The 27,690-nt window shown below is 37.4% G+C and overlaps 1 protein-coding gene across 1 annotated transcript in view; it reads left to right on the top strand.

Annotated features, from left to right (window-relative positions):
- The first annotated feature begins 1,211 nt into the window (after window positions 1-1,211).
- LOC127673893 (zinc finger protein 420-like) overlaps window positions 1,212-27,690 on the top strand; it is a 31,571-nt gene continuing 5,092 nt past the window's right edge. Inside the window, exons 1-5 of the mRNA XM_052169642.1 lie at window positions 1,212-1,388; window positions 2,673-2,792; window positions 3,026-3,116; window positions 23,289-23,373; window positions 27,269-27,395. Coding sequence (XP_052025602.1) covers window positions 3,082-3,116; window positions 23,289-23,373; window positions 27,269-27,395 — 247 coding nt within the window. The 5' untranslated portion in view covers window positions 1,212-1,388; window positions 2,673-2,792; window positions 3,026-3,081. The remainder of the gene's footprint in view (window positions 1,389-2,672; window positions 2,793-3,025; window positions 3,117-23,288; window positions 23,374-27,268; window positions 27,396-27,690) is intronic.

Genomic DNA, 27,690 nt, shown 5'->3' with positions numbered 1-27,690 from the left:
GGTTTAGATGAGAAATATCCCACAACTTACCTCATATGTTGAAATCTTACACACACGCAGGAGGCTGGGAGTAGAGAGGTGACGCTACTATTTTGGAGACCATGGAAAGTAGGGATAAACTTGCCTCGCACTGGCCCTTTAGTTATCTTTCAGCTCCTTTCTGCAGCGGGTTGGGCAGCTCTGTATGTCCTCCTGACACTATGATGTTCTGATCAATAGGGTGAAGTGATCAAAAACTGAACTCTGTAAAACTGTGACCCAAAATAAAGCCTTAATTCTTAAAAAACAAAACCAAAAACCAAAACAAATCTCTGGCTGATTAGTTATACATTTGTTTTAAAAAGTCATGAAGCAATGAATATCATGACTGGCAAGCCTTTAAAAAGATATGTTTGAGCGTTTCTGTGGATGAACTTTAAGTGCTTTGGGGTAACTTGGGATTTTTTTGATGCTTGTAACTACTTACTGAATTTAATCTTCATATGCTAAGTTGTCCTCATTTCCATTGGCATTTACTATTGTTTCCTGCCGCCGCCCCCCCCCCAATCATTTTTCTCCCGTCCTTTTTGAGTTCATTCACATGCTCAACCCGCTTTGCTGTCCTTGAATTTGACTTTTGTTTTTTTGAGTTATGTATCTTAGACATCATTTACAGTGCTTTCCTTAAAGGACACAGCTATAGGTTTTTGTTTTGTTTTGTTTTATGTTTTGTTTGTTTGTTTGTTTTGAGTCAAGGGCATTTTTGTCTTAGGTTTACTATTTTGTTTGGGAATGGGACAAAAGTCAGAATTTAGGATGTCGGCTGTAGTCTAGAAGGCTGGTATCTCAAGATGGAAAGTTAGGCAGAATAACTTCTATTTGAAGGCTTCAGAAGCCACAGTCTGGGCCAGACCAAGGTGCAGAGTCTTGTCAGCAAGCATGGGGGTTGGAGGTGCAGCTGGGCGAGTGCAGCGCAGCTTGACAGCTCCGTGCAGGCTGTCCAAGAGTGAATAGGAGTGGCCTGTCTCCGCGGGGCGGGGGCATTCGCCTGATCAGAAGGTCACGAAGATTTAAGAAAAAAGAAGAAAAATTCGGTGGACTTGGAATAATAAAAAAGAGAAGCGCTTGGGAGGGGCGGGTTTACAAAACCACGTAACCGGAACCACCGTGTAGTGGGCGGAGCTAGGGCGGCGCTCCAAGGAGCCTGCACAGAGTGACAGAAAAATCCACCATTTACTGAGGGACTGGGGGAGCGGCGAGGTCCGGAGTCCCGGGTGGAGGACCAGGGCTTCTCCAGGAGGGCGTGAAAACTCCCTTCATCCACAGGTGCCGAGAGAGGTGTCCTGAGGAAGTGAGCAGTCCACAGCGCTGTGGCCTGAGCTGCAGCCCGGCGGCTATAGAACGCCCAGGTCAGAGGAGCTCCGGGGATGGGAAGGGAGCCAGGGTGGAGGCTGCTCAAAGGAAGCCGCTCCCACAGTTCTGTAGTAGATAATCTTACCCTGGACATCCTACCATTGTCGGGAAGATTGAGATCGTACGAACAGGAGTTTATCGTCGTTTTTGCACTTATGCTGACCAGAATATTTTCATAAAATAATCTGGTAGAGCATTTGCATTATCTGTTGTCTGCAAGCAGGCTTCTTATTGCTTTGTAGTAGTTACAAAGCTGCTGGAATTTAAATTCATGCATACTTTCTAACTTCTCTGTTCTATTACTTGCCTATTCAAGAGATTGTCCTTTGCCCCTGGGACTAAGCACAACGCAAAGCTTTGTAGATATTAGTCGCAAGAAGAACCAGTGTAGATTTGATTGAATCAGAAAATACACTGTGACAGAGCAAAACAGTGTAGAGGTTCCTCCATCTTGTATTCCTGCTGAGACTGCTTCCAGGGTTAATTAGAAAATTATTTTCTTGATGGAGAATCCCATGAAAAAACAACCCAACTTTATTCTAGAAACTATAGGTCAGGATGTCCAAGTGCTTGTTTTGGAGTAACCTCTTTCAGTCAGTCTTTGATCCTAGCTGCTGGTGTGCTTGAACCCCCATCAGGATAGCTAACCTCCTATTTTAGCTCCTGTTAAAAAGTGCTTGCTTCAAACTGCTTATTCTGAAGAAGGCCCCCAGCAGCTGCCAAGCGAGATGCCTGGATGAGGTCCCTGCCCTTAAAAACCCTATATTCTGGACACTCACAGCCATACTTAGGTCCCTGAACACTTGGGTGTGGTCTCAGCTGGCTGGAATAAAGACTTTGAGTAGGCTATAAACTGTTTGAGTGGTCATCTCTGGTGGGCTATGCATAGTAGTCCTTTATCAAGTGACACAGTTATGGCTCTAACTATTGTTTACTAAGCAAATTTTACTCTGTTAATTTTTTGTCTTAAGATGTAAGCACTCTATAAATACAGTATTCAGAGTATAAATACACAATTCAAAAATGTATAATTATGTGATAAGTTCTTAGGTCCAGGCAAGTGCACTATACCTGCTGTGAAAGCATATCAGACCACAAGATTTTGTAGTTAGCAAACCCAGTTTAGATTAAAACTAAAATTAGAAAGCATTATTTGAATAATTGTATTCACTCACTTGATCAGAGTAATGACTCCTTGGTTCACAAACAGCACTCTGCCCTTGCACTTATGGCCAAATTGTCTGCTTTTGGTCTCCGTTTGTTTTTATTTTTTATTTCAGGATGTGTTGATCTTCAGTGCTGTGAAGGTGGACTTGGTGCAGGAGGAATGTGAAGGCCTAGACCTTGCTCACAGGGCTTTTACAGAGATCTCCAGTTGGAGAAGTGCAGCAGTCTTCTAGGTGAGAGTAGTTTTCTTGCAGTCTTCCTTGATCTTCCTCCAGGTGCTGGGAAAACTACACTGTGTCTGATTACATCTCACAGAGTAAAATGAAATCCTCAGAAAACCACAGTCATTTTTCATGGTATTTTCTCCTTCCTTCAAGCATACTCTTTTGACATGTGTGAGTATCTTTCAGTTTTCTTTCATGAAAAGTTCCAGTTACTTTCTGAGGAATGTTTTTCTCACATGCAGGTCTCACACTCCTCAGCCAATCCTTCCCACCTCTGAAGCAGAGCAAAGAGCCCTGGATGGTGAAGAGAGGAAACTGTAGAAAAGGATCCAGGTATGCTAGAGGGATTGAAGAAGGGATGGGAGGGGTTCAAGTGACAGTTGAAACAGGACGTGAAATTGCTTTTGCCACATTTGATTAAATGAGTTCCAGTGAGAATAGTCTCAGGATTATCCTATCCAGGTGGTTGAATACTCTGTATGTATTCATACTCAGACAAATAAAATTTTATTTGACTTTACATATGAATGATGCTTTCCCTCTTCTATTCACAATTCTGGTTGTGTCTTCATACCAATATTACCAGGTTTTATAACTATAATTTTAATGTAGTGTTTAGTTAGAAACATTGATGCCTCTTGTTTTGTTTTGTTTTTTTTTCTGCTCTCAGAGTTCATGAAACATTTTGTAGTTCCTTCAGGTTCTTTGTCTTTTAGGATTAATTTCTCTATTTCTTAAAATAATGCCAGCCAGGTTTTGATAAGATTTGCTTAAAACCTATGCAGAAAGCCGGGCGGTGATGGCGCACGCCTGTAATCCCAGCACTTGGGAGGCAGAGGCAGGCGGATTTCTGAGTTCGAGGCTAGCCTGGTCTACAGAGTGAGTTCCAGGAGGGCCAGGACTACACAGAGAAACCCTGTCTCGAAAAACTTAAAAAATAAATAAATAAATAAATAAATAAATAAATAAAAAATAAAAAAACCTATGCAGAGTATTAAACTATGACTACTTTGCCTTCCCATTGACATCCCCGTCATCCATCTTTATATTAACTATTCACGGTTTATGTAGTTATAAATTTCATATATTTTAAAATTGCCTCTGGGTTTGCTCCTGCTCTCATAAGTTTTGAAATCTTTGTGGTTTCTCACAATTTTATAAATTTTAGAATGATTTTTCTCTATTCCTATGAAAAATGACTGTGTGATCTTGGTTCAGATTACTTAGAATCTTTACAGAATACAAATATTCTTTTGTATTTCTTCTCGTGTTTTTGCTATCCTGGGTTTTTTGTTATTCCAGATGAATTTGAGAATTGCTCTTTCTAACTCTATAAAGAACTGAGTTGGGATTTTGATGGGGATTGCATTGAATCTGAATATTGCTCTTGGCAAGATGGCCATTTTAACTATATTAATCCTGCCAATCCACAAGCATGGAAGATTTTTCCATTTTCTGAGGTCTTCTTCCATCTTCTCGTGTTTTAACATGCATTCACGTGAGTCGGTAGTCAGATGGCTTCTTCCGTTTTCTTTCTACTGTTGATGTCAGCTTTCCAGGGTCTTAGAGAAGATACTTACTAAGCATTGATCACAATAGGTTTGAAGACTTGTTCTCTTCCTAAGACATGGCCACAGTGGAGCATGCTACTTGAAGGCTGAGAAGACTGTTGTGTCACTGCTGTTATGTTCATGAGTCTTTGGAGGCCTGCTAGATATTCTTGGCTTTCTGTGCTTTTCATGGTTGTCTTTCAATAACGTTCAATATCACTGAATGGTGAACATTGGAGCTTCTTTGTATCACTGTTTATTTGCTTGTACAGTTTGGCCATTGTATTTGAAAAGTTTGTATTGTGAAATGCATTCAAGTTGAACATATAGCTTTCTGGAAATGGACCATTTAATCATTTGTTAATAGTTTTGTTTTATAAGTTGATAAATTTGACTTTTTTCCTTACCTGCCGTAATTATAGCAAATCTTTTTAAAGAGCTTCCTTGACTCTTAGCATTCTGTTTTCTTGTATTTGAAGTATTATGTTTGTCTTTGTGCACATACATATATATCTATGTATACATATACATAGATATATATATGTGTGTATATATATACATATGTATTTTCATATATATACATACACATATTTATGAAAAGTATATGAAAGCATATATATGAATTCTATAAAAGTATATATGAATACATATGTTCTATACACATATGTATATGATATATATATACTTATATACTGTATAACTGCATATATTAGGGTGTTTGTGGTTTTGTTTTGGTTTTTGAAGCAGTATTCTGTTTTCATATTTGGTTTGGGGACCAGTATCCACATACTTTTCAAGAAATCACTGAAAGAAAATATAAACAAACCATTTTGTTAATTTTTCTCTATTTCTTATGTCTCTTTTCCTCTTCCTCTGTTCCTTTCTATGTTGTTGATATTTTGTAGTATTTCATTCCTTTATAAATGTGAGTACTATCTTATCTAGTTTTTCTCTTTTTCCTTGTTTGGTTGTTCAAGAAGCTGTACACTGACTTGCCTGGAGGCTAAAGTGACTTAGATTTCCTCTGACATCGTATCTCTGTGTTCTTCTCCCTCCAGCTTTTGTTATTGTTTAGAACAGTAAGTGTAGACACTGACTAGACAGAGAGGAGACCTGGCTAAACCTGTGGAGTACGTACTATGTATATTTCAGCTGTTTTAAGTGTTTTTTTTTAACTTGCTCCTACTTTTATGTTTATTTATTTATAATAATATTGTTTATTTGCTTTTTAAAAATTCTTCATGAAATCTGTATTCATATATTGTACTAAAGAAGTTTGCTAATAAATTTATTCATTCTGTAGGCTCTTTCTTCATACTATTTCCATGCAAGTTTTTAATTGCATGCAGTCCTCTTTGTTGCTTTTTCTCTGTGTCCTATTAATTTGTAGTTCTATTCAGAAACTAGTTCCTTATGTCCATATATGGACTTATTTTTCCTTGTGTTACTCTGCAAATTTCATAATTCATTGAATTAGTGACAGTTTCTATCTTTTAAAAGTAGATATTTTTTAAATGCCATTGGTTGATGAGGCTGTCTATTCTGTATCATATGTTTTTGTCATTGTGGTGAAAGTCACCTGCTGGTGCTGATTCTGGACATGGTGTATCCTCTTCTGCCAGTCCCATGGTACCTTTGCACCTGTAGGTTTGCAGGGCCATTCTAAATCACAGCTGGTATGAATCAAGCTTTGTCCTATGTGTCTGGGGTTGCTCTGCACTCTTAGGGTCTTTGTGCCTCTGTGTAAATTTATAGATGTCTCTTTACTGTATATATGAAGTGATTTGAGAGGACATTGATTGCCATGGATTTTGAGTTCATCATGTAAATCCTATAACACTGTTATTTTCATAATAATATGTCCCATTCATGTGCATGCAAGGTTTTCCCATCTTGTGACATTCTCAATTCCTTCAGTGAATTCAAGTTTTCATTTTAGAGGTCTCTTCTGCTTAGCTAGTTTTTGCCTTTGTTTTTTTCAGATTTTCTTTTAAATTCCTTTCTTTTAATTCCTTTTTTGTTTACTGTTTGGTTTTAATTAATTAACAGAAAGTGTAAAACTTCTAATTAGATGATTATATCGATGATTTTAAAAGGTCTGTCTTTAACTAGGCGTAAATATCTCCCTTAAATTCTATAAGTTTAAATTTGGTTTGATTTTTATAATTAATAAATATTGATATTTAATCACAGTAGAGGTTTAATCATTCACAGTTATCCCCAGAACTCTCAGTGCAATTTTTTTCTTCCTTCCCTTGGTTAGCCATATTCTTCCCATTAGCCACCCTCCTATTTCATGAGTGATTTTGAGTGGGTTTAGTCCAGGTATCCAGGCCCCATATTCATAATTTAAACTGCCATGTCATGTCACAAGAGGTGACACTCTTTTTTGCCTGCACTTTGGTCACATTCCCTGTGGTTTATATGTACAAAATGATTCCCATACTAGGCTTTGCAGTCAGCAGTCAATTGTTCTCAGTATTTGACCAATTATGAGTCTCTGAAATAACTGTTGCTCTTTCAAAACAAAGTTTCTTTGACTCATGGAGAAGAAGCACCAGTCTATGTATATGAACTGAGTCATTTAGAAGTTTAAGTATTTGTACATGTAGGAAAATGTCAGTCATGGATTCCTTCCCAGGACCTGTGACCTTTCTCATCATGGCTTTTGGCCAGTTTCCCAGTTAACATCCATCTATTTCCTTCTATGGAACAGGCCCATGATCAAACTAAAAAGCGTTTTCTTACCCATAAAAGCTTCTGGCCATTATGACACCAGAGGGCATGCTTTGCCTGGCAAGTTAGGATTTTAGCAAGCAGAATACAAATCTGGGTATTGCCATTGATAATATAACCCCTGACCCAGATTTTATAGCAGCTTTTAACACTAGGGAGTCTAACATACTTTTAGATACCTTGAGTGGTCTACTGCCTTCTCAGCATCTTCTTGTTACGATAAAAACAAAATAATATAACAAACAAAAAAAAACAAGTTCTGTTGTATGTGGATTATATAGCTTATTAGGATTATTAGATCTGAGCTATCGCATGGGTATTTAAAGTTTTGTATTTCAGAGTTCTATTTCCTTTATAGGAGGTTCGCTTCCTTTCTAACTCTTTCATATTTTCTCCATTATGTTTTTTCTGTGTTCTCTTGAACACCTTATACCACCTTATACCAGTACTGTGTTGAGTTAGTGTGGAGGAAGTAGACTGCTCTGTCCTGACTATAGTGAAATAATCCCGGTTGTCCTTCTTTTGTAGTATTAGGTTTAGTTGTGGCTCATTGTCTTAATTATGTCTTGATTACTGTATGTTCCTTTTCACATTCTTCAGAGCTTTTGTTCTGAGCAAATGTGATATTTTGTCACAGACCTTTCATGAGTCTATTGACATGGTCTTATTTCTATCACAGAGTGTACATACTTGGTGTCTTAACATTGATTGCGTTTTCTGCAATAGTCTCCTTTTGTCAGTAATGTAAGGTTTATCTGAAGGAAAGGAGAGTTCCATACTGAATCTGTCCAATCCTCCGAGACCTTAAAGGAAACTCTTCCTGCCTCAGTTTCAACACTTTCTTAATTTCTGGTCTACTTTTATTACACAGAAGGTGATTTGTTTACTTGTTTCTTGAAATTCATCTTTTTCTTCTTTGATTTTTATTTATTTGTTTATATGACTTTACACAGTTACACCAAAAGGCAGCACTGACATCATTGGCATATACTACAATGTCCCCTTTCACCTCTAATCCTAGTATTTAAGGATTCATTCTTTTAGTTTGTATTAGGTAAAAATGCTTCCTCCATACTTTTATCTTGTCACAGAAACAAGTTGATTCCATTAACTCATTGTATTATCTTTGATTCTCTACTAATTGCTACACAACCTTTGTTTTAATACCTTTCTATATCTAATATTTCAGAATGGCTTATTCTTATACTTGTAAGATCTCAGGCACATAGTTATAGACAAATGTCTTTTACAACCAGAACCTCTTCCTGCCAAAACTTCTGAGCATGTTTTTATCAGCCACATCTCTGTGACTGTCTTTTATGAACTTGTACTTACCCTGACACTCTTTAGAACAAAATTGTCCTCATTGCTTCATGAGTTCTGTGACAGTGCTCCTTGATTTAAGTTTCTACACTAGCTAATTAAGGAACAGTAAACAAGGGGCTGGAGAGGAGGCTCATCAGTTGTGAGCAGTTGTTGCCCTTAGAGGTTTCAGATTGTTCCCTTTACGGGCATGGATACTAACACCCTCCTGTAACTCAGGTTTCAGAGGATCAGTTAGTTGCTCTATTCTGGTCATTGGAGGCACTGCAATAAGGTACACAGACCTATGTGCAGGCAAAGGCATGCATACACATAAAAAAAGGAAAGAAAAAGGAGAGAGAGAGAGAGAGAGAGAGAGAGAGAGAGAGAGAACAAATGATCTGGAAGTATTGTATAGAGATTCAATATAACAGTACAGGAAAGAGCAAAAAATTGTCACTCATAGTGTGAGAGTAAATGTGGAGTCTGGATATGTGACAGGGCAGGTGATACCTCATATCAACATTGAAAGAGTTAGGTATGATACTTATGTAGGGTATATAAAGCTGTTTGTGTTCACGGAGCCCAAGCTGGAGAACATTGTATGGGCTTTGTAATATGGAAGCAGGTTTATCATACTGATGATGTAGTTAGGAGCATGACAGAAAGTTTTGAAAGGATCCTCCCTAATTGTGGAAGATTTTATAGTACAGGAAGATGCTATGATCCAGCATCCCAACTACAGAGAAGCCTACTATGGAAGGAAAGTGAATTGCCTCAAGCAACACAATTTTCTTATTCTGTGATGTAATGATAGGCCCCAGATGTCAAAACCTCCTTACTAAGATGTGATGTAGAATGGGCATGTTCCCACTCTAAATAGTTCATGATTGCTAAACAGGATTTGCAACTAAGGGCTCTGTATTAATGTGTCTTAAGTCACACATAACTCTCCCATACTGTTCATATGTGAAGGGTATTAAAACCAAACACATTCTCACTATCAGACTCACTGCAGTGAAGTGGCTTCCTATTGAACATCAAAAGAACCTGTAGGTCTTGCAGATTTTTCCCTGATGAGAGTTGGCTGCATGAGGTAACTTCACTGGAGCTTTTGATCTTGCTGGATTTCACCTTCATCTCTATACTGCTGATGAATTTCATGTTGCGGCTGTGAATTCCACTGACCTTCTCATATAAACACCTTCTATTGAAAGAGGAAACATACCTTTTCTATTGCTGCTCATCCAGTCCTTTCCACTATTTTACTTTAAAAATAATGAATTCTCCATTTGTGTATCCTCTGTTTTTTCCTGAGTGAGGTTAGTGGAGATGCTAAGTGATGTCTTAGTTTGGGTTTCATTGCTAAGAAGAGACAGCATGACCAAGGCAACTCTTATAAAGGGAAACATTTAATGGGACCCAGCCTTCAGTTTCAGATGTTTAGCCCATTATCATTATGGTGTGAAGCATGACAGCATCCTGGCACGATTCTGCATCCTGATCCCACAGGCAGCAGAAGGGACTCTGATTCCACACTGAATTGAGCTTGAGATTAGGAGACCTCAAAGCCTGCCCTCAAAGTGACACACTTCCTCCTAAAGGCCATACCAACTCCATTAAGGCCATACCTCCCAATAGTCTCACTCCCCATGGGCCAAGCATTCAAACATGAGTCTATGGGCCAAACCTATTCAAACCATCACAAGTGATGTTTCTCTCCTTCCTCAAAGTGGAGAACTTCTCTCCTTTTTCCTCATAGTGTAGCTTTCTGAGCTACATTCTGTTATCTTTGTGTCGCTTTAACTCTGCTTTTGATAATTTACATTTCCTAACCTCATTTACTATTACTCTTCTTGCTCTCATTTACTGTTACTCTTCTTCATTAGCTCATTGAATGTCTTTTAAATTCTTCCAGGAATTTAAGAATATCAGCAGTTTGTTTCTAGAAATTTATTTGAGTTCTTTTATTTATTTTTATCTTCAAATACACTTGACTGTTCTTTGCCTTTGATCATTTATGAAATTTTAATATATTATTTCAATTTTATGGAAAACAGTAGAGTAACTTTTCTGAAATCATGAAAAACAGAATGTGTCTTCCCAATGCTGGTTAATATCAGTTGGAAGTGAAGTTAGTGGTAAGTGGCATCTGCTCTCACATACTTACCCTAAAATTCTTTAATATTAAATCATGGAAATATCCTTTAACAATAAAACTATTGGAGATGACATAAATATAATATAAATGTAATGTGGCTTATGTATGTGCATGTGTGTGTATGTGTCTGCCATAATTATGTAAACTAAAAAAAAGTTATATAGGATGAATGTTTACTTTGTGACACGGGATTTATAAAGATATAACATAGTTAAACACATGGTACACACTGCTAGTTTCACTTGGAACTATAAAATGGATTTCCACAGAGAAAATTGGTAGCAGCCAGAGATGGAAGGAACTCAGACTTGTCATAGTAATTATTGATTGTCAACTTGAATGTGTTAAGAATTGTCTGAGTTCTGGAGAGATGAATCAGAGGCTAAAAGTGGGAATTCTAGCAGACATCATTGCTGGTACAGGAACAAAATTCAAGAAGCAAGAAGGAAAACTCCATTTAGCCAATTTAGTTGGTGTTGGTTCAAATTCTAGAGAGTCTGTCCCCAATTGGTTTATTGTAAGCCTATTTAAACACAGTACGGTTTACAAAATCATTTTCTGGTAGGATGCAGTCTCTGGTGTACACAGAACCATAATTACATCAAAACTCAACTCAAAGTACATCGTTTCTTCCAAAAAGGTGCTTTCTGGAGGTAGGCTACTTACATTAGTTTAAGGATCCAGGAAGGATCTGCCGTGGTGTTAGTCATCCAGATCTTGCATAAAGCATAGAGGTCAGCAGGTTATAGAATATGTATGGCATCTCTCCTAAGGATGGCTGCTATTGACTGAGAAACAAAGGTAAAGATAAAGATACCGAGAGACCAGGTCTGGGATGAACATTCTAGGATATTTGGGTAAAGTCTGCTCTTTAGTTAGCAACATTCACCAGGTTATTAACAACATCAACTCCCAGCTTTCTGGGTGTGAAACAGATAAATAGGTATTTATGTCCTTGTTTGAGGAGACAACCTTATGTGATTAATTTTCTTGTTTTCCCTAGTGATCTGGAACAAGTACATTTGTGCTGCTAACATCTCACCCCTTCTATTTTTTTTTTAATAAAAGACACTGGCTATAATAGAGGACAAGTTTGAATGCCTTTTTGGTTAGTCTAATTAATATATGTAAACATAAGAGAATTATAAAAATACATTGCAGAGAACTGAGAAAAGGGGAAGCCCAATAGCCATTCAGAGTTCACTTGAGAGATTTTGTCTGTCTCATTATGTACATCATTAATTTGACCAGCAATAGTATGGGAAAATATTACACATTAAAGGAACAATGCCAGGGAATTGTTTCCAATCAAGATTATGCTTGAACAACAAATAATCTATAGTAGCTCTGTTTTGTAAAACTGTGATCCTTGCTCATTCATCTATAGATTAATTTCTGCTAATAATTTTGCTGTAATATTAGTAGTTTTACTAATCATACAGGCCATTTTGAGACTTCTCTTTGTATTCCAGTAATGATTTCTGGGATCAATAAAAATAAGAAAATCCATTGTGGCTGTAATCATTACAGGATCCAATAGATATAAAGAATCATCACAATTTTCAAAGAGTTCATTCCTAATTCTCTTGATGATCAAAAAGATTTACTGAGCAAAATGAATGTAATACAGCCTTTCCCACACGTTCATAAACAATCCATAGCATGGCAAAACAATATCATACTATCTCCTATCACAGATGTATCTTTTATACCCCTAACAAAAAAAACATTTGGATTCTGCATTGACAAACTTATATGATTTTCAGGTACTTTTTATACTGTTCTTGTTTTCCCAAAGTATCAGCTTGATGAATTAAAGTCCTGCTAACTCCCCAAGTTATCAGCTTACTTCCACTCTTGGAGTGTCTCCTCTCAATGGATTTGTCATTTGCTTTCATAGGCTTCCTTCATCTGGGGTCCTGTGGATGTCCTGGTCAGATGCATTAGATCAGTAGTGTGCTCATGATCTGGAAGGTCATAAGCAAAACCTCCCAACCTCCCCTCAGTGTTAAAACAACGGGTTCTTTTCATTGATTAGTTTCTAAATCTTTTCATTCAATATTTTGTCTTAGTCAGTGTTCTATTACTGTGAAGTGACAGCATGATCATGGCAACTCTTCCAAAGGAAACATTTAATTGGGGCTGGCTTACTGGATCTGAAGTTTAGTCCATTATCATGATGGGCAGCTAGGATGTGAATGGGCAGACATGGTGCTGGAGAAGGACCTGAAAGTTCTACATCTGTATCTGAAGGCAGCAAGAAGAGAGAGTGACACTGGGCCTAGCTTGAGTCCCTAATAACACACTTCCTCCATCAAGGCCACATTCTACTCCCACAAGGCTACATGTCCTAATCCTTTTAAATGATGACACTCCCTATGAGCATGCCCACATATCCTTTAGGCTGTGTCTCTATTAGGGCAAAATATTTGGGGGCAGCAGAAATAACATTTTCCTTTTCAGTGAAAAAATAGTTAAAGTTAGCATTGTATGTGAGGATTTAAATAAGTGTAATTAATACTTTTTAAATTTTGCCAATTATATATTTGATTGTGTCCTTCCACAATAGCTTAACCCTGTGGATAGTAAGAGATGGGGTAACATGATTAATATTAAAATTCCTAAAATCATTTGCTAAAATAAGCAGGGCCAATATCAGTATTTAATTGTAATAAGAGTCCTCGAAAGGAAATGTATAAAGAGCTATGCAATAGTCAGGTCACAATGATATTTTCCTCAAATCACCAGGACCTCATGCCAGGCCTGGGACTGAATAATTGGGGAAAGGCCTTATTCCCTCTTAGCACATATCTATACATACCTCAGAGCAGAAATGGTCTCATTCACAAACAGCTGTAGTTTCAGATGTCAAGCTGATATCCATTAATTACAAATTATGCACTACTAGCTTGGAATAGTGTATAAAATAATATCTATACTGTGTAAAACAATGCTTTTCCTCATGGGGTAAGGACTGAATCCAGGCCATTTCACTTTGCTAAACAAGTCCACTACGACTGAGCTAAATATAGAAACAAAACTAAACAATGCTTTTAATAGACGCTTGTGAGCCTTTTTTAACTATGCCCCTTACCAGAGTCTGATCATTTATCAAACCAAAGGTAACCACAAAATCCGTTATATTCACAGTAGTCATTAACCTTTAAAAATTTAAATCTAAGGCTTTTTGCTTCTTGGTATTATTTGGTATTATTATTTGCTACCTTAAAGATTTAGGGCAATTTCAATTTGAGCTTAAGAAGACTTTTGACTTACACAACAGGATATTCAGAAGTACCTGAGAAATAATCACAGAAAATCTTGAAGGAGAAAACAAACTTGTATGGGTTTTCCCATGCAAGTGTGAAAGTACATACTCAGGTGATACTGTAAATGAAACAATATCAAACATCACTGTTTCATGTAACACACACCTGGTGGAAAACTCTAGGTTTCACTAAATTTTGTAAATAGAGTCTGATATAACAGATTATGAGGCTGTACCTGAAATAATTTTAGGTGAAAATTTCCAAATAAATCTAATTTCTTTTATTGATTTTCTGATTTATTAGCCCCTTCTGGCTTCCAAGGGAATTTTTCAAACATGCAATTATGTTTACATTTCTTGGCCACCATATTACTCAGAATAAATATATTTTTTAAAAATTCTTTATTTTAATGTATTTCTATTTTAATTTTTAAGTTTATCCCAAGTATATTTACATTGTTATTTTTAATTTTTTGGTGTTTTGCTTTTTGCTATGGTGCGCCTAACCATGCTTATGTTTAGAGGAATGTGGGTTCTGGAAGTTTGGATTAGAAAAACAGTTGAACAGTTTCGGTGGGGCTTAATGGGTCATCCTACTAGGAACAGTGGTACTGGGGGTGATTTGAACTGTGGGATATGGCTCAAGAAGTTACAGAGGAGAATTTTACTTTGTTGCCTACTGGTCATTCTTGTAATATTTTGATGAAGAATATATCTCCTTTTTTTTCTCTGTCTAAAGAGTCTGCCTGAAGCTAAAGTGAAGAGACTTAGATTAATTGCATTGGCAAGGAACAACCCAAAACAATCTAGTTTCTTGTTACATTTCTTATAGAATATAAGCAAGCATCTCCAGAAGGCAACTTAAAGATCTTACTTAAATCCTCAGTGGTGATCTGCAGATGAGAATGTACCCAATTGATATGACTCAGAATTTTAAATTTTGCTCTTTTAATTTATTTACCATGAAAGTTAAGCACTCATTTAAGTATTGATTAGATGATTAGGAGAAGAGCGAGTTTCCATATAATGATTAAGCAATATCTCAGGAAATATGATCAGCATTGACTTAAGAGCTTTTTGTCCTAGTTGCAATTGTTACTATGCAAAATGCTGGGTCTGTTTTATTCTTTCTCCATGAAGAGACCATTGATCAGTCTATATTGAGTTCTTCCCGTGTGAGAGAAAGCAAACAAAATCAAACAAAAACAGTTTAAGCTCTGCCACAGCCAGGCTAACTCATGCTTCAGCAGCAGAGGCTCCACTCCCTCTTCATTGAAATTCGCTTTTTCATCAGGTGCCTTTCAGTGCTCCACGGTAGGGCAGACCCTGACCTTGGAAAAGGCAGTGGGCATGGAGTGCTTTGAGGTCTAGTCAGCTTGCTTGGTATGATGAGTCACATAAACACACCGGGCTGGTCTGGGAGACAAATGGCTGCAGAATCCATTTGGCCCAACATGCCAAGTTATGTTTGGCAGGAAAAAATCTTCTTTCTCTCATTTATTTATTTATTTATTTATTTATTTACTTACTTATTTACTTGTTTACTTATTCAATGATTGGCAGGAATTTTAGACCACCTTTCATGGCTGTCTTTGCAGTATTTCCTGTGGATATAAAGCTGCAGTGCTGTAGCTCTGAATGTTTTGTTTTGGGGATTGTAACAAACTTTTCAATAATTATACAAAATGTGTTGTTACATAGGACTCAAAAGAGCCCATGTTAATTTCACTCTCTCACTTATGATTATGAACGCTCCAGCAAGAGGCTAAGTTTTGCGGACCCCTAATTTCTTTCTTTTATTAGATATATTCTTTATTTACATTTCAAATATTGTCCCGTTTCCTGGTTCCCCCACCACCACCAGAAAATCCCCTAACCCGTCCTGCTCACCATGCCACCCACTCCTGCTTCCATGTCCTGGCATTCCCCTGTACTGGGGCATTTAGCCTTCTCAGGTCTAAGGACCTCTTCTCTGTTTGATGTGCAACAAGGCCATCCTCTGCTACATATTCATCTGAAGCCATGGGTCCCTCCATGTGTACTCTCTGGTTGATAGTTTAGTCCCTGGGAGCTCTGGGAGTACTGGGTGGTTCAAATTGTTGTTCCTCCTATGGCGCTGCAAACCCCTTCAGCTCCTTGGGTCCTTTCTCTAGCTCCTCCATTAGGGACCCTGTGCTCAGTTCAGTGGTTGGCTGAGAGTGTCCCCCTCTGTATTTGTGATGCACTGGCAGAGCCTTCTAGGTGACAGCAATATCAGGCCCCTGTCAGCAGGTACTTGTTGGCCTCCACAATAGTGTCTGGGTTTTGTAACTGTGTATGGGATGGATCCCTAGGAGAGGCAGTCTCTGGATGGTCTTTGCTCATATGATATGAGCAAAGATACCATATGGTATGGTCCCTCAGTCTCTGCTCGATATTTTGTCTATGTGTCTCCTCCTATGGGTATTTTGTTCCCCTTCTAAGAAGGACCAAAGTATTCATACTTTGTTCTTCCTTCTTCTTGAGCTTCATTTGATTTGTGAATTGTGTCTTGGGTATTCCAGGTTTCTGGGCTGATATCCACTTATCAGTGAGTATATACCATGTGTGTTCTTTTGTGATTGGGTTACCTCACTCAGGATGATATTTTCTAGTTCCATCCATTTGCTTAAGAATTTCACAAATTTGTTTTTATTAGATGAGTAGTATTCCATTGTGTAAATGTACCATATTTTCTGTATCCATTCCTTCCTTGAGGGACATCTGGGTTCTTTTCAGCTTCTGGCTATTATAAATAAGGCTGCTATGAACATAGTGGAGCATGTGTCCTTATTACATGCTGGAGAATCCTCTGGGTATAAGCCTAGGAGTGGTATAGCAGGGTCCTCTCGTAGTATTATGCCCAGTTTTCTAGTGAACTGCCAGACTGATTTCCAGAGTGGTTGTACCAGCTTGCAATCCCACCAGCAGTGAAGGAGTGTTCCTCTTTCTCCACCACCAGCACCTGCTGTATCCTGAGATTTTTATCTTAGCCATTCTGACTGGTGTGAGGTGAAATCTCAGGGTTGTTTTGATTTGCATTTCCCTGATGACTAATGATGTTGAACATTTCCTTAGGTGCTTCTCAGACATTTGAAATTCCTCAGTTGAAAATTATTTGTTTAGCTCTGTACCCCAATTTTTAATAGGGTTATTTGGTTCGCTTGAGCCTAACTTCATGAGTTCTTTTTATATATTGGATATTAGTCCTCTGTCAGATGTAGGGTTGATAAAGATCTTTTCCCAATCTATTGGTTACTGTTTTGTCATAAAAGACAGTGTCCTTTGTCTTACAGAAACTTTTTAATTTTATGAGATCCCATTTGTCAATTCTGGATCTCAAAGCATAAACTATTGGTGTTCTGTTCAGGAAATTTTCCCCTATGCCCATGTGCTTAAGGCTCTTCCCTACTTTCTTTTCTGTTAGTTTCAGTGTATCTGGTTATATGTGGAGGTCCTTGATCCATTTGGACTTGAGCTTTGTACAAGGAGATAAGAATGGATCAATTTGCATTCTTCTACATGCTAACCGCCAGTTAGACCAGCACCATTTGTTGAAAATGTATCTTTTTCCGCTGGATGGTTTTAGCTCCTTTGTCAAAGATCAAGTGACCATAGGTGTGTGGGTTCATTTGTGAGTCTTCAGTTCTATCCCATTGATCTACCTGCCTGTCACTGTACCAATACCATGCAGTTTTTATGACTATTGCTCTATAATACTGCTTGAGGTCTGGGATACTGATTCCCCCAGAAGTTCTTTTATTGTTGAGAATAGTTTTCACTATCCTGGGTTTTTTTTTTTGTTATTCCAGATGAATGTGAAAATTGCTCTTTCTTACTCTATGAAGAATTGAGTTGGAATTTTGATGGAGATTGCATTGAATCTGTAGATTGCTTTTGACAAGATAGCCATTTTTACTGTTAATTGTGGCAGTCTGTGAGCATGGGAGATCTTTACATCTTCTGAGGTCTTCTTCAGTTTCTTTCTTCAGAGACGTGAAGTTCTTGTCATACAGATCTTTCACTTGTTTGGGTATAGTTACACTAAGATACTTTATATTGTTTGTGACTATTGTAAACATTGTCTTTTCCATATTATTTTTTCTCAGCCTGCTTATCCTTTGAGTATAAGAAGGCTACTAATTGGCTTGAGTTAATTTTATATCCAGCCACTTTGCTAAAGTTGTTTATCAGCTGTAGGAGTTCTCTGGTGGAGGTTTTTGGGTCACTTAAGTAGACTATCATGTCATCTGTAAACAGTGATAATTTGACTTCTTCCTTTCCAATTTGTATCCCTTTGACCTCCTTTTGTTGTCTAATTGCTCTAGCTAAATCTTCAAGTACTATATTGAATAGATATATAGAGAGAGGACAACCTAGTCTAGTCCCTGATTTTAGTGGGATTGCTTCAAGTTTCTCTCCATTTAGTTTGATGTTGGCTACTGGTTTGCTGTTTATTGCTTTTACTGTGTTTAAGTATGGTCCTTGAATTCCTGATCTTTCCAAGACTTTTAACATGAAAGGATGCTGAATTTTGTTGAATGCTTTTTCAGCATCTAATGAAATGTGTGGTTTTTTTTCCTTTGTGTTTGTTTATGTAGTAGATTATATCCTGCATCCCTGGGATGAAGCCTACTTGATTGTGGTGAATGATTGTTTTAATGTGTTGTTGGATTCAGTTGGCAAGGATTTTATTGAGTTTTTACATCAATATTCATAAGGGAAATTGGTCTGAAGTTCTCATTCTTTGTTGGATCTTTGTACGGTTTTGGTATCAGTGTAATTGTGGCTTCATAGAACGAGTTGGGTAGTGTTCCTTCTGTTTCTATTTTGTGGAATAGTTTGAAAAGTATTGGTGTTAGGTCTTCTTTGAAGGTCTGATAGAATTCTGTAATAAAACCGGCCGTCCTGTTCTTTTTTAGTTGGGAGATTTTCAGTGACTGCTTCTGTTTCTTTAGGGGTTATGGGATTGTTTAGATGGTCTATCTGATCGTGATTTAACTTTGGTGTTTGTTATCTGTCTAGAAAATTGTCCTTTTCATCCAGATTTTCCTGTTGTGTTGAATATAGGCTTTTGTAGTAGGATCTGATGATTTTTTTTTTAATATCCTCAGTTTCTGTTGTTTTATCTCCCTTCTCATTTCTAATTTTGTTAATTTGGCTGCTGTCTATGTGCCTTCTGGTTACTCTGGCCAAGGATTTATGTATCTTGTTGATTTTTCTCATAGAACCAGCTCCTGGTTTTTTTGATTCTTAGTATGGTTCTTTTTTTTTTTTTTCTTAACTTGGTTGATTTCAGCCCTGAGCTTGATAATTTCCTGCTGTCTACTCCTCTTAGGTGTATTAGCTTCTATTCTAGAGCTTTCAGGTGTGCTGTTAAGCTGCTAGTGTATGCTCTCTCCTTTTTTTTTTTTTTTTTTTTTTTTGGAGGCATTCAGAACTATGAGTTTTCCTCTTAACATTGCTTTCATTGTGTCCCATAAGTTTGGGTATGCTGTGCCTTCATTTTTGTTAAATTCTAAAAAGTCTTTGATTTCTTTCCTTATTTCTTCCTTGACCAAGATATTGTTAAGTAGAGCATTGTTTAGCCTCCATTTGTACGTGAACGTTCTGTCATTTTGTTTCTATTGAAGACCAGCCTTCATTCATAGTGATCTGATAAGAGCCATGGTGTTATTTCATTGTAACCAATTATATGGTCAATATTGGAGAAGGTATTAAAGGGTGCTGAGAAGAAGGAATATTCTTTTGATTTACGATGAAATGTTCTATAAATATCTGTTAAATCCATTTGGCCCATAACTTCTGTTAGTTTCACAGTGTCTCTGTTTAGTTTGTGTTTCCCTGATCTCTACATGGATGAGAGTAGGGTGTTGAAGTCCCCCACAATTATTATGTGAAGTGCAATGTGTGCTTTGAGCTTTTGTAAAGTATCTTTTACAAACATGGGTGCCCTTGCACTTGGCACATAGATGTTCAGAATTGAGAGTTCTTCTCGGTAGATCTTTCCTTTGATGAGTATGAAGTGTCCTTTCAAGTCTTTTTTTTTTTTTTGATGACTTTGGTTGAAAGTCGATTTTATCTGATATTAGAATGGCTACTTCAGTTTGTTTCCTGAGACCATTTGCTTGGAAAATTGTTTTCCAGCCTTTTACACTGAGGTAGTGTTTGTCTTTGACACTGAGGTGAGTTGCCTGTATTCTGCAAAATTCTGGGTCCTGGTTACGTATCTAGTCTGTTAGACTATGTCTTTTTATTTGGGAATTGAGTCCATTGATGTTAAGAGATATTAAGGAATAGTGCCTGTCTTCCTGTTATCTTTGATGTTATTTTTATGTTTGTGTGGTTATCTTCTTTTGGGTTTGTTGAAAGAAGATTACTTTCTTGCTTTTTCTAAGGTGTAGGTGCCCTCCTTGTGTCAGTGTTTTCCATCTATTACCCTTTTTAGGGCTGGATTTGTGGAAAGATACTGTGTAAATTTGGTTTTATCATGGAATATCTTGGTTTCTCCATCTATGGTTATTGATAGTTTTGCTGGGTATAGTAGTCTGGGCTCACAGTTGTGTTCTCTTAGGGTCTGTATAAGATCTGCCCAGGATCTTCTAGCTTTCATGGTCTCTGGTGAGAAGTCTGGTGTAATTTTGATAGGTCTGCCTTTATAAGTTCTTTGACCTTTTCCACTTACTGATTTTAATATTCTTTCTTTGTTTAGTTTATTTGGTCTTCTGACTATTATGTCCCTGTAGGACTTTCTGTTCTGATCCATTCTGTTTGGCTTCTTGTATGTTCATGGGCATCTCTTTCTTTAGGTTAAGGAAATTTTCTTCAATAATTTTGTTGAAGATATTTGCTGGCCCTTTAAGTTGGAAATCTTCACTCTTGTCTATACCTATAATCCTTAGGTTTGGTCTTCTCACTGTGTCCTGGATTTCCTGGATGTTTTGGGTTACAGGCTTTTTGCATTTTGCATTTTCTTTGACTCTTGAGTCAATGTTTTCTAGGTTATCTTCAGCACCTGAGATTCTTTCTTCTATCTCTTGTATTCTGTTGTTGATACTTGCATCTCTGACTCCTGATTTCTTTTCAAGGTTTTCTATCTCCAGAGTTGTTTCCCTTTGTGATTTCTTTATTGTTTCTACTTTCCTTTTAAATCCTGGATGGTTTTGTTTAGTTCCGTCACTTGTTTGTTTGTGTTTTCCTGTAATTCTTAAAGGATTTTTTGTGTTTCCTCTTGGAGGGCTCCTAACTGTTGACCCATGTTCTCCTGTATTTCAAGGGATTTTTGTGTTTCCTCTTTAAGAGCTTCTGACTGTTGACCCATGGTTTCCTGTATTTCCTTAAGGGATTTTTGTTTTTCTTTTTTAAGGGCTTCTACCTGTTGACCCATATTCTCCTGTAGTTGTTTAAGGGAGTTATGTCCTTCTTGAAGTCCTCTATCAGCATCACAAGATGCAATTTTAAATCCAACTCTTGATTTTCCTGTGTATTGGGGTATATGGGACTTACTAGGGTGGGTTCTGATTTTGCCAAGTAGCCTTGGTTTCTGTTGGTAGGGTTCTTGCACTTGCCTTTCAACATCTGGTTATTTCTCATGTAAGTTGGTCTGGCTGTCTCTGGCTGGAGATTATCCCTCCTCTGGCCCTGTAAGCCTGTGTTCCTACTTCTGGGAGACCAACTATCTTCTGGCAGGGTCTGTGCACAGATTGCTATGGAGCTGCCTGGCTCCCCAATGCAAATGGTGTCTGCAAGGCTCCTGTCCCAGTTGATCTACTGATCATATTCTTTGTGCACTCCTATCTGTTTCCCTCCAGAGAGATTTTGGAGAGAAAGTTGAGATCTCACCTCCTGGGCTCAGAAGCACTGCTGGGAGATCACTCTCTCCTGGCAGACTGTGCCCAGAAGACTGTGGAGCCTCCTGGCTCTGGTGCAAATGGTAACCAAAGGTTCCTGTGTCTGCTGCTGCACTGATGGCATACCCTTTGAGCTCCTAGCTGTTTCCCTCCAGAGAGATACTGGGAAGAAAGTGGAGCTCTCAGCTCCCAGTGCAGAAGTGCAGGCACTGCTAGGAGGATCACTCTCTCCCTGCAGGCTGTGCACAGAAGGCTGTGGAGCCCTCTAGCTTCCTGGTGCAAATGGCCATTAGCTATCTTTCATGAAGCCCCTAATTTCTATATAAAGATAACTTTTCTTACCTACTTCTAGGATTGAGCTCCTCACAATAATATTGGTAATTTTCCTATGATAATGTGACTGTTTCCATCTCTACTTTTGTGGAAAATGTCAGTATTTTGGTAATGGGAAGTGCATTGATTCAGCTGGTTGCTGTTAGTAATAAATCGTCTACACCACATCATTTGTCAGTCAGAGTGCATGGCAGTCCATTTCCTTTTGTGCATTTCTTTTTCTTTCTATGTTTTTTATGACTGCCTTAAAATTTTTATCATAGAAGAGAAGTCATCATTATTTATGCTTATTCCTAGGTCTTTGTGAACCTATCTGAATGTGCTACCTTTTTAATTTATTCCTCAAATTGCCATTATATATTTTTAGAAAACTAGTCATTTTGTGTATTTTGAATTTTTCAATAAGATTTTTTCCATTGTTTCAGTGGGAAGTTTTATATGTGACCTCATCATTTAAAATACATTTCTTGCCATTCTTCCTTACTTGTATCTCCTTTTACTCTTTGTCTTATTTCTCTAACTCATTCTGGAGTACAGGAGACTGGAAAGTACAAGCATCCTCCTCTCCTTGCAGTGTTCCTGCTAATGCTCTTTTTTTCCTTCTCTACTGGGCCGTGGGCCTCCATTTAACACATCTGCCCTTTACTGTGTTCCATTTCTTCCTATTTGCCTTAGGAGTTCATCGCAAGGCAATCGTGTTAAACTTTGTCTCAGATATTTTCATCTCTACTGAGATTTTCATACTTCAGGGTTTTTATTTCTTACAGTATTTTAAAAATATATGTTCGTTGGTAACATTACTAGTATTTTTCTTCCCTCCAGTTAGAACTACTGGTTTGTTGTTTTTGTGAGTTGGGCATGAAATCTTATTCCTATCTCTCCTCTATTCATCTACTCTTTATGTAAAACATTTTTATTCCCTGTATTATCATGGATAAATTTTCTCCAGTTTTTTCTATGTATACTTTATCTTCAGTTGTGAACTTTACTGATGCTTGAGAGGGTGACCTTTGTTATTTCATAACCTCTTCAAATGCACTTTCTTCCCCATAAATTTTAAGAGCCAAAATTTGTGGGTGCAATGATAAGATACATAGTGGTTTCCTTTTATCAGTCCAAATATATTCTTCCATGCTTTTCTATTTGTAAGAACATTGATGGTACCTCAGATATCTTTTTGTTGTTGTTGTTGTTGTTGGCATTTTCTTATGTGGTTTAACATTGTCTGTAAGAGGAATGTATTAATTTTAGCTTTTTACTTTTGACATCTTGATGTGAAATGTGAAGAAGAGTTCCAGTCTTTGTTCCTGAGACAGAAACCCAGAAAGGAGCAACAGGAAAAATGGCTGCTTCTTTGATAGATATGCCCCAGGTCAGTGTTGTATTCTTTGTTGTTGTTGTTGTTGTTGAAACCATGCAAGCCTGCCTCAGGTAAAGATATCTAAAGTGTTTATTTCCGATGATTTTTTTTTTTACTTATTTTAACTATTTGTGGTTTTTTTCTCTTTTTTTATTGGATATTTTATTTACATTTCAAATGTTACCCCTTTTCCTGGTTTCTACTCAGCAAACCCCCATCCCATTCCCGTCCCCCCTCCCCCGCCCTGCTTCTATGAAAGGTGCTCCCTCACCTACCCACTCCTACCTCACTGCCCTGGCATTCCCCTATACTGAGGCATCGAGCCTTCAGAGGACCAAGGACCTCTCTTCCCATTGATGCCCAACATGGCCATTTTCTGTTACATATGCGGCTGGAGTCATAGGTCCCTCCAAGTGTAGTCTTTGGTGGTTTAGTCCCTGGGAGCTCTGGGAGGTCTGGCTGGTTGATATTGCTGTTCTTTCTATGGGGTTGCAAACCCATTCAGCTCCTTCAGTCCTTTCCTAACTCCTCCATTGGGGTCCCTGTGCTCAGTCCAATGGTTGACTGCAAACATCTACATATTTATTTGTCAAGTTCTGGCAGAGCCTCTCAGGAGACAGCTTTATCAGGCTCCTGTCAGCAAGCACTTCTTGGCATTCACAATAGTGTCTAGGTTTGGTGTCTGTATATGGGATGGATCCCCAGGTAGAGCAGTCTCTGGATGGCCTTTCTTTCAGTCTCAGCTCCACACTTTGTCCCCTTATTTCCTTTAAACAGGAGCAATATTTTCAATTATTTTTTTCTTCTTTTTCTTCTCTTTTAGTTAAGATTAAGGCTTTACATTTTGTCAGCCACATAGAGCCCTGGCCTGTGGGAGTTTTCCACAGGAGATACTAGGAGAGAAGGGCAGAGAAATAGAGACAAGAGACATGAAGAACGAGGCCAAGACCAACTTTGTTCAAGGCTCCCAAAACTGTATTTTCTCAGGGAACTTATACAGGCAGGGGAAGAAGTAAGGCAAGTGGGATTTTCCCCGGAGCCCAAGGTGAATCTCTGGCAGCTGTAAGATGTTTTCTTCTTCTGGTAGGGTGCCATTGACCACCTGATTTCTCCAAGGTCTGTAGCAGAGGAGAAGTCAAAACCTAAGCTTATCTTTAAAATGGACTCTAAACATAAAGTAAGGTCAGTTTGGCTCCTGGTAACATAGCGCAGCCTTGTCCCATTGTATCCTCCCTGCATTATTCCTGTGAGCACACAGATTTTTCATGCACTTAAGACCTGTAATTCTAAGTATAAATTTAGATTTCCATTGTGGGTAAGAATCAAATACATATATGAATGCACAATTCCCACATAGGGTAGACATTTGTCCTTACATATTAATGAGGAAGGTAGGCCTCGTGTGCCACATAGATTGCATTTCAGAGTAAGGTTTCCAGACTATCTTATGAAAGTAGCCATGGAAACCCATGGATATGTTGACCTACCTCACTGAGCAAATTGTGGAAAAGTAGAAATAAAAGATATTATCTTGAACACAAGTAGGAAATATTTCAACACCTTAGAGAATCCAGAAGATGGAAGGAATATATGGCTTACTTTTATCTATCTATGAGGAGATGCCCTACAGTGGATTTTAATTTTGCTATTTGATGTAACATGGATTATGAGGGATCATATACCTATGGTGTATTGATATCTAAAAACTATTTGTCTCAAGAGAGGTTCTACTCATATCCTTTTCTTGATTCCAATGCTCAATGATTAAGTCCTCAATTGCTAGGTCAGTATTTTCTCTTTTTTGTTTTAGTTTTCAGACAAAGGGTAAACAGACAAAGGGTAAAAATCCCCATCTCTATATTGCATCATGTAGAATATGTTAGTGAGAATTTTTCACATATAGTGACTTGATTCTATGCATAAGTCCTCAGTTTTGAAGCATAAATGGAGGTCCCTTTTAATGACTTTGCTCTCTTCCCTTAGAAGAGAGAAGAATCCTGCTTCCCTATATGTTTCCTTTTCCTGAATCTATGTATTACATAGGTAAAACTCTGCAGAGAGGCTGCATTAAGCAGGTTTTCATTTCTTACTTTAAAACTGTCTTTACTAAGTATATGAGTATTCATCTGCATGATTTTATGTGTACAACATTCTTCCACTGATAACCGTGGAGACCCGAAATTGGCACCAAGCCCTCGGTATAGGAGCAAAGCACTGAAGTAAGCAGCCATGAGTGTAGAGAAAATTAAATCATATTTCTCTGCAGGAACAGCAAGTTCCCTTTACCTCTGAGCCATCTGTCTGTCTGTCCCTCAAGTTTGCATTAAAAATGTGCATTTATGATGGAGTCATTGTATAACCTTGCATTTTTTTGTTGACAAAAGCATTGAAGAAAGCATTATAAGTTATACTTATCTATGAAATGTAAAATCAAGATTATTGAGTTCAAATATAGAAGAAAAGAATAGCATTAAAATTTAAAAATTTAAAATTTTAAAATTTTAATTTAGACAGTCACATGAGCAATAATATATTCAAAATTAATGAGGAGCTAGAATTATTCTCATACAACCTTGTACAATCATCTCCATCACAGAAAAATTTTCTACTTTTTTGAATGCATCATCACATAGGACATTCATTCTGACGGCTCTGTAGCGAATCCACATATGGAATTTCTGAAATTCTTACTAATCTTTATTGGTTTTGTTGACTTTTAGGAAAATGTAGTAATATTAATGTGTTCTAATAATGATTTTTCTATTTGCTTGATAATTGTGAAAATATTCTCATAACATCACATAGTATCTGATTCTATGTTTTGTTTAGAATGTTGGACACATATGCAATGATGTTACACTCCTTCCTGTTGAAAACAATAACAACAGAAAACCTCCTCAACGTTTTATCCATCCATGAATCTCAACAGAGCATGTTAGAATTGAGTCAGGACTCTCCTTCTCCTTCTCACTTGCTTTCTTTCTTCCTTCCTTCCTTTCTTCCTTCCTTCCTTTCTTCCTTCCTTCCTTCCTTTCTTTCTTCCTTCCTTCCTTCCTTCCTTCCTTTCTTTCTTTCTTTCTTTCTTTCTTTCTTTCTTTCTTTCTTTGTACACCTCCACCCTGACTCCACCTCAGTCTCCCTGTCTGCATGGCACTTTCCCTGGCCCTCTTTTTGGGGACTGGTAAATCAGAGAAATACCCTCAATAAACCTGCCTTTATACTTTAAAAAAAAAAAGAAGAAGGATAATGGGGAAAGGGGGGAAGGGCAAAGAAAAAGAAGGAGGAGAATGCAGGCAGGATTAATCCAGTATCCAAATTTGAACAAGATTGACTTAGGAAGCATAGTTTTCCTAATAACTTTTCCATCTGTGATAAAATAGTATAATCCTGTTTGATATCAACACAGCCTTCATAAAAGTATATTCCTGCAACTAGATTTCAAATTTGTATCTTACATGCCCTCAAAGTGTGCTAATTGTGAGTCTATAATGTCATGTTTTCACAGATAGAAAATACAATATAAAGTATGACTATTCTAGTATAGTCTTTTATTAAAATTAACTTGCACTTTTATTTTATGGGTATATTTCTCTGAATATATGTATGAGTAATATGGGTTCATATTTCCTGTGGAGTTCAGAAGAGAACATTAGGTTTGGTGGAACTAAAATTATCATCTACTTGTATAGTAAAAAGAGGGTGCTGAGAACCAAATTTGGGTTCTCCAGAAGATCAACCAGTATTCTTAATTTATGAACAATCTCTGCAGCATTGTTAGAAAACTTTTAGTTTTGAATAATTTTTATGACTCATCTCTATAATAAAATTGTCTAATTCTTTTGGCCTCTTTTACCTAGGAAAGCATTTTGTCAATAGCACATAATAAATGGGTTGTTTTCCATTACAGGATCTATTAACATTCAGAAATGTGATTGTGGACTTCTCCCAGGAGGAATGGGAATATCTCAACTCCTCTCAAAGAGCTCTGTACATGGATGTGATGTGGGAGAATTACAGCAATCTAGTTTTTGTAGGTAAGAATGGTTTTCTTATAGAATTCCTCACTCATCTTTTGTATTTACCTACTTTGTACATATATAAGCTCTTTGATCTGTCTAGAGACAACCAGAAAGAAGAAAAATTTCTGCAACAATACCCATAACTACATTTTCAGCATTCTTTGCAAGAACAATCAATCCTATATACTATAAAATCTCTCCAGCTTTCTCATCTAGATTTTAATCCTTTTCAGAGTTGAAAGAAACCTGAATATTCAAAGCAGTGAAACTCATTATTGTGCAGCAATTAGTTTTTAGAATACTTTGATTT

The sequence above is a fragment of the Apodemus sylvaticus genome, chromosome 23 (assembly GCF_947179515.1).
Source record: "Apodemus sylvaticus chromosome 23, mApoSyl1.1, whole genome shotgun sequence".
Taxonomy (NCBI): domain Eukaryota; kingdom Metazoa; phylum Chordata; class Mammalia; order Rodentia; family Muridae; genus Apodemus; species Apodemus sylvaticus.
The sequence above is the reverse complement of the archived record's forward strand: the minus strand, read 5'-3'. Positions and strand labels throughout refer to the sequence as shown.